At 33.0% G+C, this 16,819-nt stretch overlaps 2 protein-coding genes across 3 annotated transcripts; one reads left to right on the forward strand and one right to left on the reverse strand.

Annotated features, from left to right (window-relative positions):
- The first annotated feature begins 5,472 nt into the window (after positions 1-5,472).
- On the forward strand, positions 5,473-8,312 carry LOC104818268. The gene is made up of 4 exons (XM_010547773.2): positions 5,473-5,804; positions 5,924-6,009; positions 6,196-7,269; positions 7,370-8,312. Exons 1-4 carry the CDS (start codon positions 5,573-5,575, stop codon positions 8,114-8,116), a joined length of 2,139 nt encoding a protein of 712 aa, XP_010546075.1. The 5' UTR covers positions 5,473-5,572; the 3' UTR covers positions 8,117-8,312.
- A 3,806-nt stretch (positions 8,313-12,118) lies between these two features.
- Positions 12,119-15,920, reverse strand: LOC104818270 (MADS-box protein AGL42-like). 2 transcript variants are annotated; one of them, XM_010547776.1, is made up of 8 exons: positions 15,541-15,920; positions 15,262-15,459; positions 13,694-13,775; positions 13,415-13,476; positions 12,996-13,095; positions 12,744-12,785; positions 12,573-12,614; positions 12,119-12,460 (listed from the first exon to the last, which is right to left on the reverse strand). In XM_010547776.1, the coding sequence occupies exons 2-8, from the start codon at positions 15,441-15,443 to the stop codon at positions 12,347-12,349; spliced, it is 624 nt and encodes a 207-aa protein (XP_010546078.1). In that variant the 5' UTR covers positions 15,444-15,459; positions 15,541-15,920; the 3' UTR covers positions 12,119-12,346. The 2 variants fall into 2 exon arrangements, with proteins under 2 accessions (XP_010546078.1, XP_010546077.1); XM_010547775.1 differs by having other exon boundaries at positions 15,262-15,456; positions 15,541-15,919.
- Between the last annotated feature and the right edge of the window lie 899 nt (positions 15,921-16,819).

Genomic DNA, 16,819 nt, shown 5'->3' on the forward strand with positions numbered 1-16,819 from the left:
TGATGTTAGTCCACTTTTTTAATAAAGTAATCACCAGTTAGCAATTTCCACGTCACACATATGCACGTCACGGTTCTGTACTAGGGGTGGGCACTTAAGTTCGGGAATTTAGTACCGATCCGACCCGTCTCGAAACCAAACCGGACCGAACCGAACCGAATAACGTTTGGTTCTAATTTGGTACACTTTTTATGGAACCGAATGAACCGTTCCCGAACCGAACCATATGAATACCGAACCGAACCGTATGAATTCCGAACCAAAATTCGAATATTCCACTAATATATGTGTAAATATTATCGTTCGGTACTTATTTGGTATTCATATAATGGTACCGTTCCGAACCGAACCGATACTAAAACCGAACCGAACCGAACCGTTTAACATTCGGTTCTAGTTTGGTACACTTTATATAAAACCGAAAATACCGTTTCCGAATCGAACCGCTTGAATACCGAAGCGAAACCCGAAACGCCCACCCCTAATCTGTACTTCGTCGCGCTAGAAAGGTTTTTCTGTGCGCAACAGTGCAAAAGAGTAGTTGAAAACGTCAGCGTATCAAATCCATGGGAAATGCTCTAGAAGCTAAAGAAAATAACCGATAAAAACCAAGATTGGATAGTTCAATCGGTAAAGAAGGGACCAAAGCTCTTTTTCAATCCGGATTCGAGTTTTCATTTGGAGAAGAGCATTCACATGGATTTCCTCGATTTTCTGGATTTCCTCGATTTTCTGCAAGATGTAGTCGTACCAAAAATCCGACGAACTTTTAGATTATAAAAAAAAATGATAGATTAGCTTGTAAATTAGAAAGGGAAATTAGGACGATGGGGAATATATTTTTCTCTTATTCTTTTTATCTCTTGAAATTATACATTTATAAAATTACAAATAATCTTATTCATAGAAATTCTGAATAAGCATATCGGTATATTAATAAAAATGGCAGAATCGAATTTATAACAGGAATTTTCAATTGAAACGACGAAAATCTACGAAATTTCGAATGAAATCGACAGAATATTCTTTTTTTTTTTGTTAAAAACAGAAATATTCTTACGATGTGATAAATCTCCTTTTGATACAAAGCCCATTCCATTAGGCTTCACTTAATTTGGACCCAATCATATGTCTCCATCGTGTATAGGCCTTTATTAGGTATTATTGACTAGCGTCAGGAGGAAAAAAAAATCAAGTGTATTATCTAAAATCGCTATAATTATATTTGTGAATGGTGATTAAGAATAATCCCAAATTATTTTCGGCAATTAATTCATTATATCATTTCTTTGCATTTTTGCCTATGTAAAAGCTTCGATTAATATAAGATAAAAAAAATATATGTCAGGAATCTCTTTTTTCATCTTCTAAAATCCCATGATTTCGATACAGTAATTTATCCAAGAGCTTATTTATACAATAATATATATTGACCTAAAAAAACCGCGACCTTGAAAATTTTCAAATGGAACCATGTGAGATGCATAGTAGAGTTATTTTTCTCTCACATTTGAATTATTTTACAAATCGTGAAAGAATGATGCCAAGAAAATGTACATCCATTTGGTACGTTATAAATTAGAGTGGACAAAACTGTAACAACTATATATAGGCTAAGGTACGTGCAACATGCGTTCGTGGCTTGCATATTTATATACATGTTTCCATTTTCTGTCCAGACAACGTATTTATTGAACTATGCTTATGTTTTCCGTACTGCTCCCTTCGGTTACATTATATCATTATTGAAATTTCAAATCGCCTAATAAATATTTTCCAGAATATTCTAGGGTTTCTTTTCTTCCAGCATCTTATCTACATTCCGAACCAATTAAATGATTAATATGAAGATATATGAAAAATATTAGAGAAAATCGTTTGGGAAGAGTATAATAATATTTAGATGTAATATTATTTATATATTTTAAATATTTATTTTGATTAAATAAGATATTATATGATTTTATTTTTTACCATTTATAATGTTTTTTTATAATTTTTTATATAGGTGAATGTCAATATTGGACTCGAATGATAGGACGGAGAGAACACTTTGTATTCCCATAATCACTAGACCACCCATACTGGGGTTAAATAGTGTAATGTTCTATGTTAAATAATTGAAAAATTCATCGATTCTCTATTAATTAATTGGGAGACGGTGAGAGATGCATGCATGATAGAGTTCATATATAGAGGTTTTCAAAGTATTCTCTCCAGGTTAATTACGTGAAATGGTGTACCGTACCGAAGTTAATTGAACACTCTGGTGTGGTTAAACCAAGGCTAAACCGGATTTGTACCGTACACAGGAATCAGTCGGTTGATAATTCCTAACGTACGTAACCAAGTCGGTCAACTAAGTACATGGTACGACCAAACTCAAATAAATTCTTCTTCGAAACTGTAATGATGAATATAATTCTCTGAACCCATTTCTGATCCGCCTGCCCGAACTGAAAAATACACACAAATATTATACATCATACACGCATACATACATATATATATATATATGTATGATCTTGTACGTGCATGGAATTATATTTATGTTCTCTTGATGCTGTTTTTCATTGGAGTGAAAAATATACACAGATATTATAGATCATACACATATATATATATATATATATATATATATATATATATAATATTACATTTTTTGTGATTACAACCCACGTAAACATTTGTTTCGTGCACATATTCCAGAGATGAAGGACAGAGATAGATACGATTGAAATAATTTGGGTGTACTAATTTTGAAGAAGCAATAAATCTTGTGGTGGGCATGCACATTTAGATGGATCGGCCACATTCGTGAAATTATGACAAGTTGTAAGATTCATATTCATTATATTCAATCAACCATTCTGAATTTGAACTCTTGTTGTCATCTCTCTGCCATATGAAGGAATGATAGAGAACATTACAATAAATTTCGAGTAGGTGATATTAAATTGAAAAACGATCATAAATTCCATCACCAACTCTAAGACGAATGAACCAAAAAAGATATTTGAATTTTTTTTATATATAAAAATGACAGTTTTAGTGCCTGCAAATTGATATTTTCCTACTTTACTAAGATTATTTTGGTTCATACCATCACCAAAAAGAATTTATTATATTTGCCAAAACCGCTATAATGAACGTCAGATCATTCGAGTAGATTTTAAATAAGATTCAGATAATTAGAATATTACTATTTAAAACAAACATATAAATAGTTTAAACTTATTGGAATTTCTCAACACATAACACATGAATGGGAATATGTATGTTTTTTTCTAAAATCATAGAATATACGATATAATTGTTTTGAGAAACCTCATATCTCATTTTTTGAGTGTTCAACATATATAATTTAAAATTTTATTGTATGCACACTTAATGGGTTAGTTGTGAATATATTAACAATGACTAAACAGAGATAAATAGCAAAGCATATAACCAACAAATCTATACATTCTCACATTCGATCCCTCTTTCATTTCATTATCAATAAAATGAATCCATATAATAAAATTTGTTGTACAATATTATATGATTATTAAAGATAGTATATATATTTTGTAGTAAATGATAGTATATTTCGAATCTAAATGAAAATATTTATCTATTTCGATAATAGCATGAAACATGATGGTGACAATTGAAGATCCCCAACAAAGGGACATCGTTGTTATGGAAACCATGCATGGAATTGTGTTGGAATCTCATTGCAATCTGAGCTTTTGTAAGATAAGGCCTCGTTATCGTCATTTCTCCTTCTTTATTTTTTTTAATGTTTGACGTATTTTAATGAAACATTTTATTTATTATTTATTATTTATTTAGTTATTTACATATTAGCCATATGCGATCCCTGACTTTACGACAGAGTTTTTTTTTTTTGATGAAATGTGAAGTATATTAATTGTAAAAGTTAGAAAAATTTACAACTCGGATTTTAATCCGCAAAACCCAAAAGAACCCGGGATCCCATGGCAAGTGGTAATACAAAAACCCATATTTGGGACATGAGCATAGTCTAATAAAGATTAAGTAATAGCAGCTACACTTCGGTGGTATATGTCGAGATGGTACCAATCCTCCAACAATGATGAAGTTGAGTCAGGTTTCCGAAAACCCAACGCTAAGAGCGCTGTTCGGACAGATTTATCGATTTTTCTTCGAACAATTCCCGGCGACTTCCGTTTGTTGCAAAATATGCGTTGGTTGCGCTCATACCATATTGCTTCGATCGTCGTCTGAAGAAGCATCTTTGCCAATTGCTCTCTATTCCTGGATTTGTTGTGCGCAGGATTAGAAAACCAGCTAATGCATTCATCAAGTGTCATTGGCGGAAGTGGCCAAATTTTTCCAGCCATCAGACTCCATATTGCTTCACTTTACGACAGAGTTGGTTTACACTCTTGCGGCCTTGTTAATTCATGAAGCGTTTGATTACGATCTTTCGATTTTTTGAGAAACAGTGGAAAAAAATATATAAGGAGAATCTAGTATAAAATCTTCAATTCGTTTTTTTTTAAATTCAGATGAATATATGGAATATTATTATTTGATAATAATGCATTAAATCGTATACGAAACGGCCAATTTTTTAAAATTTTAATAGATTCACCATGGTTTTGACGGGAGTGACAGTCTTCCGCAGTTCTATTTACACGGCCATATAATTTTAAAAGAACCCCAGGTTCATTTGTAGATAATGACGCTAATAATCGTAGACAATACAAATCCATTAAAAAATTTTAAAATTTACTATTTAGTATGAAAATTTATTGTTTAATATGAAAGTACATAATGCCCATGGAATTATATGTAAAATTATGTCGGGAGTTTTGTTTGGTTGTATTAATGAATAGCAATATTTATCATGAGCATAAAAATTTTAACTTAAATAAATAAAGTTTAAATTTCCAAATTTTCAAATCAGATTTATATATATGCAAGTGGAATATATCCAAAGGTCTACGTGAGTATATTAGTTGAAACCCAAATTACAACGGTCTAAAAACATGTTTTGCTATGTGGTAAGGAATTTTTATACGATGGAATCGTCAGTTTAAATTAACCCTTTTATATTTAAAAAAAAATATTATTTTGATTCTGGATTGCGAATCGTTTAAATATAATTAGCCTCTCTATCCAAGGTCTACGTAAACAAATATATATTTTTTTTGGTAAACAAATATTAAATATTTGAAATCGTATTAAATATATATACATTTTGCTATACAAATATACACATATACAGAGGGGAATAACATGCAGCCAAGCGACGGCCACCACCACGATCCCCCCACTTCTCATCATTTTCTTTTCAATTGTTTTTCTTTTATTTTAGATATTCATTTATATGTTTGCAAAAAAAAAAATGCAATATTTTGTGGCAAAAACAAAAAAGTCACTTCAATATAAAATAAACTAAATGCATTATGTAAATGATACAACGCATTACACCTTCCGAGTCTCTTCCCTCTTTCCTCCTCCTTACTCTCCCCTCTTCTTCTACCAATTAGACAATACAAAACCCTCGAATCTCTTCGCCGTTTTCCGATCGGAAAAAATGGGAAGAGAGTGGTACCGAGCGGCCGGAGGAAGAACTTCCGAGCCGAAAAAAGATGCCAAAACGGCGTGGTGGGGCGGTGGAAACAGCCGGAGCAAGAGTGTGACGAAGGAGACGAGTAGTGATGCAACTGTCGCAGGTTGTATGAACGTCGTGTTTCACTTATTCGATTTTCACCATTTCCGCTTCCCCGATACGAGTGAGATCGAAAACGACGACTCTCTTCCTAAAGGTATATATATATATATATATATATATATATGTATTTACACCTGTGTGTGTGCGTTGTATGCATATACTTGAATGTTTTATGTATTGATTATGTTTATGTTGATGATAATGATAATTAAGGAGTGGAGGCACCGAGGAATAGCTTGGAATCGACAGAGGAGGCTCCATTGTCACCTATCCGAAGAGATGATCATTTGAATCTCTCTGTGAGTGAATTACTATTTCTTCCTTCTAATTTATTTATTATGTTTTAAAAAAATGGTTATAGATCCATGTAATTTTATCTTCTTGGGTTTCCCTCGTCATATTATTTTATCTTTTTTTTTTCTCTCCTTGTAATCATGATAACAATCATATGAAATTTTGGTTACTGATCAAATGATAATATGCAGATCAAGACCAAACCAACAAGATCATCTGAACTCGAATCTCTTACAAGCAATGAATCTTCTTATTCTCCAACCACCAAGACACCGACTTTGGTCGCTAGACTCATGGGTCTCGACCTTCTTCCCGACAAATCTCTCATTTCACCATCTTCTTCCCCTACTACTTGCTCATCGGCCTTTTCCGTAGATCTTGGAACACCAAATCTCCGTACAAGAAGAACTCAGGGCAAAAGACACAAACATCACTCTCTCCGTAGGAACTCGGTCGATGGAGGCACTCGCTCTCTCCCCGAGACGCCGAGGATTTCGTTAGGAAGGAGGTCGGACGCTGACTGTTACCAACAACGCTTGACGTCGTCGTCTCTTCACATCAACAGACACGACACGAACGTGTCTGAATCGGAACAAGAACACGGACATGTTCGGTTCTCGAGCTCGAGGCTGAAGGAGATGAAGACGAACGACGATAAAGAGAATCCGAGTCCAAGGAAGTACGCAAGCCAGATCGTGATGCAGTTGGAGGAGGGCGTTAGTCGAAGAATGGGCAGTGACATTACCAACACCATGAGAAACAAAGAACAAGCTAGAGATCATCATCATCATCATAACGATTCCAAGAAAGCTTCCAAGAACACAAGTAATGATTCATCGCCCAGATTGAGATTCTTGGAAAACCAGAAAGCAAAACCACCACCACCTTCACAGACAAATGTTGCCCAGATCGTGGAAGACAAGCCAAGGTTATGGAGAGTGAAAGAAGAGCCGCAGCCGAAACTGGCTCAAGAAGAAGAACAGAAGCAAGAGCGAGAAACTCGAAGAAAGGCCGTGAAGAAATGCAAGAAACCAGCAGAGAACGAGATGAAATTCGGTTCGAGACTGGTGAAACCGCCTCAGACAATGCAGGAGGAGCCGTTTGTTCGATCACCGGTCGGTAATCAATCATCTAATTCTAGTAATCATCATCATCATCATCATCATCATCAAGGAGACAAGAAGTGCAAGAAAACTCCCCTGTCGAATGAGCTCTTGAACTTAACAAGTGTTCCATGTCTTCTTCCCGTCAAGAAGAAGGACCCGGTAAGCCTAATATTCATGTATTATAGTTTCCCTCTTTTTTTCATAATAAATATGGAATTTCCAAAGAAAAGATGTATGATAAATTTAATGATTGTTGCAGTCAAATTTATATGGGGATGTGTTAAAGGTCACGAAAACTCAACCGCCGAGAAACAGGTCAGAGTTTCTTAGATGTCGGAGCCAAACTCAAACTTACGTTGTCCGGAAAGATATCCTAACCAATACAACCTCCTTCGCCGCCGCGGCCTCCTCCTCCTCCTCCGAGGAGTTAGATTACATCACCAGAATCTTCCGACGAACTGGAATCGACAAAAACACACCAATCTCCCACGCGAAATGGTTCTCTCCTTCTCATCCTCTCGACCCTTCAATCTTCTACTCCCTCGAACATTTCGCCATCACCTCGGCCCGGACCAAGAGCTCGCCGGAAAATCTGGGTCTCCGTTATAATAGGAAACTATTGTTCCATTTAGCCGACGAGATCCTCATCGATGTCTTAAAGCCTCACATGAACATGAAACCGTGGGTAGGCCATTACCCAATTCTATATCGCCGAGATCTTCGCGGGTCGGAGCTGATCGACGAGTTGTGTCGAAAAATCGGGGAGTTCCCGTTGTCGGACTGTCAAGTTCTCGGAGATATTGATGCTCTGGTCGCCGGAGACTTACCGGAAACGAAGCGTCGGAGACAGTTGGCGTTCGAAGAGGAAGGGGAAGCGGTCGTCACGGAGCTCGAGAGGCAAATCCTCGAGACGCTCGTGAGCGAAACGACGATGGATTGCGTCAGGGTCACCAAACGCTGTCGTTTCTGGGAATGGTGTCAGTGTCACGTGATGAGATGCTCTTAAAATTATGGGACCCACTTCATCCACGTGGTGGAAAGTAGGCGTATCTGACATGTGTCTATAAGTGATTGGCTTTTATTTCATGTAGAGATTTTCTCAATTTGGTGCCCTTTTTTAATTTTTTTTTGTAAAAATTCAAAATTTGGGGAGTGGTAATGTAATGTAACATAATAGTTTTTGTGTTCTTAATGTATTTTAACACCCTATATGTATTATAATTCTAGGAGAAGAATATTATCTTTATGAGTGGTTTGACTTCTGAATAGTTGGATTTTTAAATATTTTTAATTCACCATCCTCAAATCACAAAGAGAAAACCATTTAACCTATATATATATATACAACATTAGGTCCATATCTAACGTAATCAAGGTTTCCTTATCAATTCGATTTAGATTTATTTACAAATTTTGTATCGGAATAAATAGGTACGCTACTTATCAATTAATTTAGATCATAGTATTGAGTTAGAGAGATAATTGGCAACGCGTTCTATATGGTGAGAAAATTCAAACACGTAATTAAAACAAAAAAAATGAAATGACGATACGTAATAAAATTATTACGTAATTATAAATCAAATTAAAAATAAAATAAAATAAAAACAACCAACAAAAAGCTGTGAAATATTCTCTTACAGACCAAAGTGGAGATTAATTTTCAAAAGCCTTAGACGATTATGAATTATACGATGAGAACAAAAAACGTACGTATACTCCAAGAAGAATCTTGCATGTCTGGTTCCTGTTATGCCATGAGAGTTTGTGCCTTGAAGCAGTTTAAATAATTCTGCACACTGGCGAACTATAAGAAGAAGAAGAAGGAATTTTTTTTGAAAAAAAGTTGATATTAGTATAAAGTTAGTAAAAAAGACAATACGAAAGATAGATTCTGCATGGACTCGAGACGTGTGTACGTGGAGATTAAAGCTAACTATGTCCTAATGGAGACAGCATGCATGCATGTCGTATATATGTTTTTTAAGATAATATGAAAGTTTATCGTGGCATTATTTGTCCTGACTATTTCACATAGAGAATCGGAAAAGTTTATATGAATATTTCTCCGACCTAAATGAATATTCGAATCCGAGTTGAGAATGAGTTTTGATTATTTGTTTATCGGTTGAGGTATACAATCTTGGATAACGAAAAATATTTTGAAGGGGAGAAAATAATTGAAACGGAAAAAAAAATTGTTGTTCGAAATCCCGAAAGTTTCAGCACCGTTTGATTTTTTTTAAAAAAATTTCTCGGTATTAGATTTGGTTTTTGGGTTAGATTTGTTGGAATATTTCGAATTTTCTTATTCGTATGGTGGTCCAATGCAACGTGTCAAACATTTCAGTGTAATGGCCAACAAATTTAGTAATTTCGGTTTCAAGATAAACATATAAAATTAAAGTAAAAGTTGGACCGGAAAATTAAAATCTTATTATGCTTTATTTTTATCATTTTGAATGATTTGTTGGAAACTAATGAAAATATATATAATATTGGACTTCGTATGTAACTATACTTCATATTTGATTAGACTTTTTTATAATATTTAAAAAAACAAAAAAACTACGTTATTTATTTACATAGTTTTTATTATCTTACAATTAGTTTGATTTATACGCATAATATTTGTAATATACGTAGTTGGGGTCGAAGTACATTAGCTGTCGGTCATTCAACAAGAAATTCAAAATCAGCAGTAAAGATTATAAGATGTGAAGTCACATGGGGGAGGATCTTTCCTAATACCGAGAAATTAATATGGTTGACCAAAAATCCATTAAATGATCTTTTAACAAAAAAAAACATTACTAAAAATTAAATAAGTCATAATCTTGCATGAAATTATTAAATCCATGTAGACATGAAATTCCGTGTAATCTTCCAACAACTGCGGGAAAGAATTTATATTTATTGGTATTCTGTGAAATTTCATTATATTTGATGATTTATATAACTTGTTCACACTTTATTAAAGAATATAATCATTAACAAAATTATATTTGATTTAAGAACAAATATGTACACAACTTGTTGTGCGAAGCAAAAACAAAATACGAAATTTTGTACGAAACCATCAATGAAAATCTAGAAAATGAATTGGAGTTTTTGAATAGATAAGTCGGTTTACAAGTAGGATTCAATTAGAGACGAGGGACAAAAGGCAATAATATTTTCAGAATTTAGTCCATGGACCAATTTATCGACTGGTTATTACTTGTTTAATATGAAATCTATACCATTGGATCTCATTTAACCAGATAGGAATATCTAATACTATATATATGGCTCTATACGATAGTATAAACACATGCATGGCACAAATATTTATATAAATGTATATATATATATATATATAGGTTTTTTTAATTCGAGAGTTTACCGCGCATTCGACCTAATTACATATCCAAGAAAAATGAAAAATATTCTCCCTAAATAGAGACTCTAATCCAGATTTTTTTTTTGTCTCATCATTTATCAGTTGGTTTATATTAATGAATAAGAAACTTTGAGGCCATCGAATCTTAGGTTATATATATATATATGATTGCTTATGAAGGAAGAGTTGGTTTATATTAATATTGTTCCAAATTCGAAAAAGGAGGGAGCTAATCTAAGCAAACATTCTTTTTCCATTTCATATATATATATACACCTTGAATGATACGGGTACATTGCTGTCGTACGTATGGTTTATTGTTTTTATAAGACCTTTTAATTGTTATTATTATTATTTTTTATTTTTCCTGTATTTAATTATGTCGAAATCGTACACTTCTTTCTTTGGGCTCTTTTCTCAACATCTTTATAATTGAAAGAGGATAGTGGCATCAAGTTTGGTGAACCACCGCTCAAAATTTGTAACACCGATCAAAGAGAATATAAATTACTTTTCTTTTGTTAATTTCATGATAACCTGACGGGAAACCCGAAAAAAGGAAAAGAAAAATATAAAGTTATAACAAATTTTTTTTTTTAAAAAAAAAAGAAAAATGAAAAGGTTTGAAGCCTAGAAAGCACCAAGTAAAGTCTTCTAAAGTTAAAAAGAACAATATGTTCATGGCTCTAACTTGTGTCGTATCGTACGAGGATGTTTTCGGTTGATTAGCCGAGAAATTGTAAAATAGAGTTTTCCAAATAATATTTACTTTAAATATCTATTTCTTTTAGTAAACTTAAAATAAATATTTTCTGTACTTCGATATAAAAAAAAATATCGTTTAGATGTAACTGTTGAATTTATTTTTACTTATCTTTACGTAGGATGATAGAATTCGACGGACAATCCCAATATATAAGCTACAATAGATATTACATAAATATGTGGTGTATATTATATACATAATATCCTATTATTCGGAACGCTTTTCAAGGAAAACAAACCTTACAGATTCCTTCAATAAATAAATATTATATTGTTGGTCTAACCAGCCGACTAAACTCATTACCCTCTATTATATTTTAATCTTTAATTATAAAATGAATTATCAATTGTAGCAACGTTCCATGTCTGATGGCCAGTTTCAAAATTCAAAGCGAGGGTATAAGCGGGCTTCTTTTTATGCCCTAAACCATAGGACTAATATTTAATAACCATCTTAAGTTGGAAAACAATGTTTATATTTAAATATAATTTGACAATATATATATATATATATATTACAGCTTTTGTCCGAGGATTTAAATCGAGTTGTTCTACACAATTTGGGCCTGAGTAGGCCCATTTGATTGGTAAAATATATGGGCTTTCAGAAGATAAACTTTGGGCCCAAAATGTATACATGGGCCTTTATTCCAATTAAAAAACACAGTACTATGAGGTTTTGGACTTGTTTAGGGCACAAATAGACATGAATAAGTGAACGAGAAAACGATTAAACCTTTAAAAAGCATAAAACTTGAAAATGTATTACCTATATATATGAATATATATAAAAAAAAAATATATGCATAAAAAATGGAATAATCAATAGCCAGATATGAAATGTACAGTCCAAGAAAGCAATGAAGACCAAAAAGCATAAGATACTGAATTACTTCAGAAGATTTCGTTACAAACACAATCGCTACCAAAAAATATAACATGCAACTTCTCTCCTTTTATGGTTATACATAAATCAATTCGAAACCATCAAATACAGCATGGGATATATTATTCTTCTTTCCGAGTTCATCGCATATTTGAATATGTTTTCGCTGTAATTTACATGATTCTCCATCCCGGAATATATTCCTACGAACATCTCTCCGGTAAACCGATGATCAAATCGGTTTTTACTTCCGAACTCCGAGTTGTTACCAGTGAGTCGTCTCGTTGAACTCGAGCTTCCCACGAATTCTTACCATACTGTCATAAAATAAGTGTATACCAACCACTAATTGCAGTAAAATACGGTATTTAACTTCGTAAAAATTACCAAAACTGCTATAAATTCAGGCCCAAAATAAATTTTTTTCACCTTTTGGCATAATTTGGTGTTCTCTTCTAACAGCATTTTCTCCTGAAACACGAAGACGGGATCATTCTCTCTGACAGTGAAGAGAAAGACAACTAGTTTCGGTTTCTTGTTCTAACTCAAAGCTGCAAGATTTTTTTTTTTTTGGAATCATAGATAAAGATTGCGGCATACCTTTTCTTTTAGTTTCTCCATCTGCTCGTTGAACAGCTGAGCCTGCGAAAACGTGTTGAAGCTTTTCCTTTTATCTCATATATATGTATATGCGTATGAATGAATACTCACAATGGAACCATTCATCTGATTAAAAAACTTTGGTTTCTTTATTGAATTTATAAAACTTTGAATAAAATTATAAAATACCCCGTTCAAATTAATTTTGTTCATAATATTTTTATGGGTCCGCCGCTGGTTCCTACTACTCACCTTTCTTGCCCGGATATTGATTAAGCTTCTTTGAATCTGATTATCGAGTTCATGAAGCTCGTTTATGGAACACGAAGCAATGCCTTGTCCCAATAGCTTCCTAAATCACGGCCACACAAGATAGATTATTACGAGTAAATTTAATATATATATATATATATATATATATATATATATATATATGTGTGTGTGTGCAAAAAGAGCTGAGAAAATCATTTCAATATAGGAATGGGCAAATGAGAGACTAAGGCATAAACCGCTTCTAAAACACGCCCACACAAGAGAGATTATTACGAGTAAATTTAATATATATATATATATATATATATATATATATATATATATGTGTGTGTGTGCAAAAAGAGCTGAGAAAATCATTTCAATATAGGAATGGGCAAATGAGAGACTAAGGCATAAACCGCTTCTGAAGTTCAAGGAGCTCGATCTTTCTCATCATGCTTGTCGTTTCTTGCTTCAATCGCTACAATATTGTAACCAAAGAACATACCAATAAAAAAATCTTGTGTATATATATATTGCCAACATAGATTAAATTACAAAAACATCTGTTTGTTTCCTTTGTATTCATATCATACGGTCTCTTTTATACAGAGAACTGCTTCATATGTGTCTGAAAGGGAAATAGAAAGGCATGAAGTGTATAATTCAGATAGCATTTTAATAATCGCGAAACGTACTTGTACGCAATTTTCTGTGTCGGGCTTGCTGATCTGATGATAATCTGTGCACTTACGGTAACGTTCGATGGTCTTCTCCGTGCTGATCACACGCATCGACGCACAATATGTTAGTGGGACTGTAAGTACATGTATGTGTATAACACCCAAATGATTCCTTTTTGGTCATCCAAATCCCCAATGCTTTTATACAAAGGAAATTTTAGACAGCATATACCTTTACCCTTGTTAGATAAATGTAGATAGGACTGAATATTGTTTGTCAAAACAAGCCCCCTAAGGCATGTATTCAAGGCTAATGTCAGTATGTATACATGTATATAACTATATATATATATATATATAATAATTAATGAAGATGAAATGCTAAGATTATGTTGACCAGGATCATGTAACAATTGTACACTCAATTCCATTTTCCCTTTTTTTTTTTGGTTTCAACAATTAATGGTATTTGTACACTTTGGTTTGTTCGCATGACCATACACACAAAAAAATTCGTCGGCCACGGATAATGAAATCTGCCTAATCAGATGACTGACACCAAATTGATTTCATTTAAACCATATGTTTTCCATATATCATAAATTATTTCGATTGGTTTTAGCAGTAAGATCAACCAGTCCCTGAATGCATCTACAAATATATTAGAATATGTAGTTAGGATTAGTATAAATACGTTTTGTATGTGTCCAAGATGAAAGTTAATCACTTTCATCTTGTGGGGGCGTATTAGAATATGTAGTTAGGATTAGTATAAATACGTTTTGTATGGATCATTTCATATTAATCAACACAGAAATTATTCCCAAATCTCTTTTCCATTTCTGAATTCTCTCTAGAATTCAATATGGTATCAGAGCCTGGAAAAGAGATTTGGGAATAATTTCTGTGTTGATTAATATGAAATGATCCATACAAAACGTATTTATACTAATCCTAACTACATATTCTAATAAAATATATGTACATATGAACAATTAATCGATACGTTTTCAATCCAACAGACTAATTGGTAAGACGCAATTAAAAAAAAGGGAAATGCAATTAGAGATATAATCCAAATCTGTGGTTTAAAATAATTGAAATTTGGGGAGGTAAAAAAAGAACGTGCAGTTTGGTACGGAACTCGCCTACTAGTGCGTGTGTGGGGTTGTAATTTTCTTACAAAGTTCCAATGTTGTTTCATGTTCATTCTTCAAGAACATTTTGGGAACCCTAATTAAACAATACTTATATTCACACATTAAAATAAAAAGGGTGTTTCAAAAATGAATAAGCGAAAAAGGAGTTTGAAAAACAAAAACAATAGGAGAAGCAAGAAAATGCAGTAAATAAAATCTTTAGGGTTCAGAGAAAGAATCTTGTAGTACAACGCAAAGTCTAACGCTGTGTAGCCTTATTCACTCATGACTCTGAAAAATCTCAGACTAGACGTATTACCAAACAGATTTTTTTTTTTAAAAAAAAAGCTCACGAGATTAAAAAGAAAAGAATTGGAAAAACAAGATCAAATCAGAGAGAGAGAGAGAGAGAGAGAGATCAAGAAAAAGAAGGGAGAATCTTACTCAGAGCTTGAGAACTCGAAGAGTCTGCCTTTCTGAGAAAAGATGATGGCGGAGACTTCGGCATCGCAAAGAACTGAGAGCTCGTAAGCTTTCTTCAACAATCCGTTTCGCCGTTTCGAGAACGTCACTTGTCGGCTCGTCGCGTTTTCGATTTTCTTCATCTCAATTTTTCCCCTCACCATTTCTTTCTTCTTCCTGCTACAAGATCCACAAAGATCGGAACCCTAGCAAGATCAAGAACGAAGTCAAAGAAAAGATAAAGCGAAAAACAGATCTCACCGGAGAGAAGTTGGCCAAGAAGAAATATCGCCGGGAAGATCAAGAAGACGAGACCCAGTAAAGTAGTGAACGAGAATTTCTCAGGAAGGGTTCCGTTTTTGTCGATAGACAGAAAATTTTTCCCGAGAAAGCGACAGATTCCGGATAATTTCCCAGGGAAATACTGAGGCGAGTAACGGGAAAGGAAATTAAAGTTGAGGCCAAGAAATGGAATGAAAATCAACAAAAATGGAAAGGAAAAAAGGTTTTGTTTTTGTCAGAAACCCTAGAAAGATCTGAGGTGAGAAAGGAAAGATGAGATTTTTCCCCCCTTTATATTCGTTTTTATTGGTTTATATGTGGATAACACTCTCTTCTCTTCTCAGGCCACAAAACCCTAGAAGAAAAAGAAATCCCATTTGCAAATGTTTTTATGTTGTGTGTGTGTATATCCATATATATATATATATATATATAACTTCCCACAATATTACCTTTTTTTTAACGAATAAGACCCCTTTGATTGCATTAAAAACGTGATAAAATTTCGGGAAAATCCAAAAAAAACACTCCTCTCAAATTTTGATAAAAAAACACTAAACCTTAAATTTTGACAAAACAAACACTTAATTTTTCTACGATTGTCAAAATAAACAAAATGACTAACGTATCACAAGAAGATATAACACATCAAATTATTTTACTTAGTTTTTTTATAATCGAAGAAAGTTCGTATATTTTTTTGGATTACTAAAAAAGTTCAGTATTTTTTTTATATAATCTTATAAAAGTTCATGTATTTTTTAGATCTGTTTTTTTAGATTTATTTAAAAAGTTTAATATTTATTTGATAAAAAATAAAATTCAGTATTTTTTTTTCAAAATTGAAAAATTGAGTGTTTGTTTTAGGATTTTTCCTAAAGTTTTGATATACGAGATGTAAATATTGTTTGTAATCTCTTTTATTTTTTTCTCAAATTTTTCATTCCAGAAATAATTTACGTTATCTAACGGTGTGAACAAAGACAATATAACATTCTGTCACTTTAATACATATTTTGTTCCTCTGGATTCCTACCTTGTGAACTAATTATGGTATACCAACTTTAATGACTAAGATAATGGTGGCTGCTTTAAAATATTATAGTGTCTTAAGCATGATTAAAAATATATAAAATCAGGAAAGATTTGTGGCATTACCTTGTTTTGGTAAAATTAATGAAAAATAAAAAGAGGAATTTCAGAAAGGCTCCACTAAAATAGAAAATACGAGAACAATGAGAGAGAAGGAACACCGTAA

The sequence above is a fragment of the Tarenaya hassleriana genome, unplaced genomic scaffold, assembly GCF_000463585.1.
Source record: "Tarenaya hassleriana unplaced genomic scaffold, ASM46358v1 Cleome29, whole genome shotgun sequence".
Classification (NCBI taxonomy): Eukaryota; Viridiplantae; Streptophyta; class Magnoliopsida; order Brassicales; family Cleomaceae; genus Tarenaya; species Tarenaya hassleriana.

What these genes read in the sequence shown, in the direction of transcription:
- LOC104818268 (XM_010547773.2), top strand. Translation starts at nt 5,573, where the DNA reads ATGGGAAGAGAGTGGTACCGAGCGGCCGGAGGAAGAACTTCCGAGCCG. An exon ending in ATGATCATTTGAATCTCTCT is followed by an intron (nt 6,010 to 6,195) that starts GTGAGTGAATTA and finishes GATAATATGCAG; the next exon opens with ATCAAGACCAAACCAACAAG. An exon ending in CCGTCAAGAAGAAGGACCCG is followed by an intron (nt 7,270 to 7,369) that starts GTAAGCCTAATA and finishes TGATTGTTGCAG; the next exon opens with TCAAATTTATATGGGGATGT.
- LOC104818270 (XM_010547776.1), bottom strand. Translation starts at nt 15,443, where the DNA reads ATGGTGAGGGGAAAAATTGAGATGAAGAAAATCGAAAACGCGACGAGC. An exon ending in ACACAGAAAATTGCGTACAA is followed by an intron (nt 13,477 to 13,693) that starts GTACGTTTCGCG and finishes ACAATATTGTAG; the next exon opens with CGATTGAAGCAAGAAACGAC. An exon ending in CTCCTTGAACTTCAGAAGCG is followed by an intron (nt 13,096 to 13,414) that starts GTTTATGCCTTA and finishes GCCGTGATTTAG; the next exon opens with GAAGCTATTGGGACAAGGCA.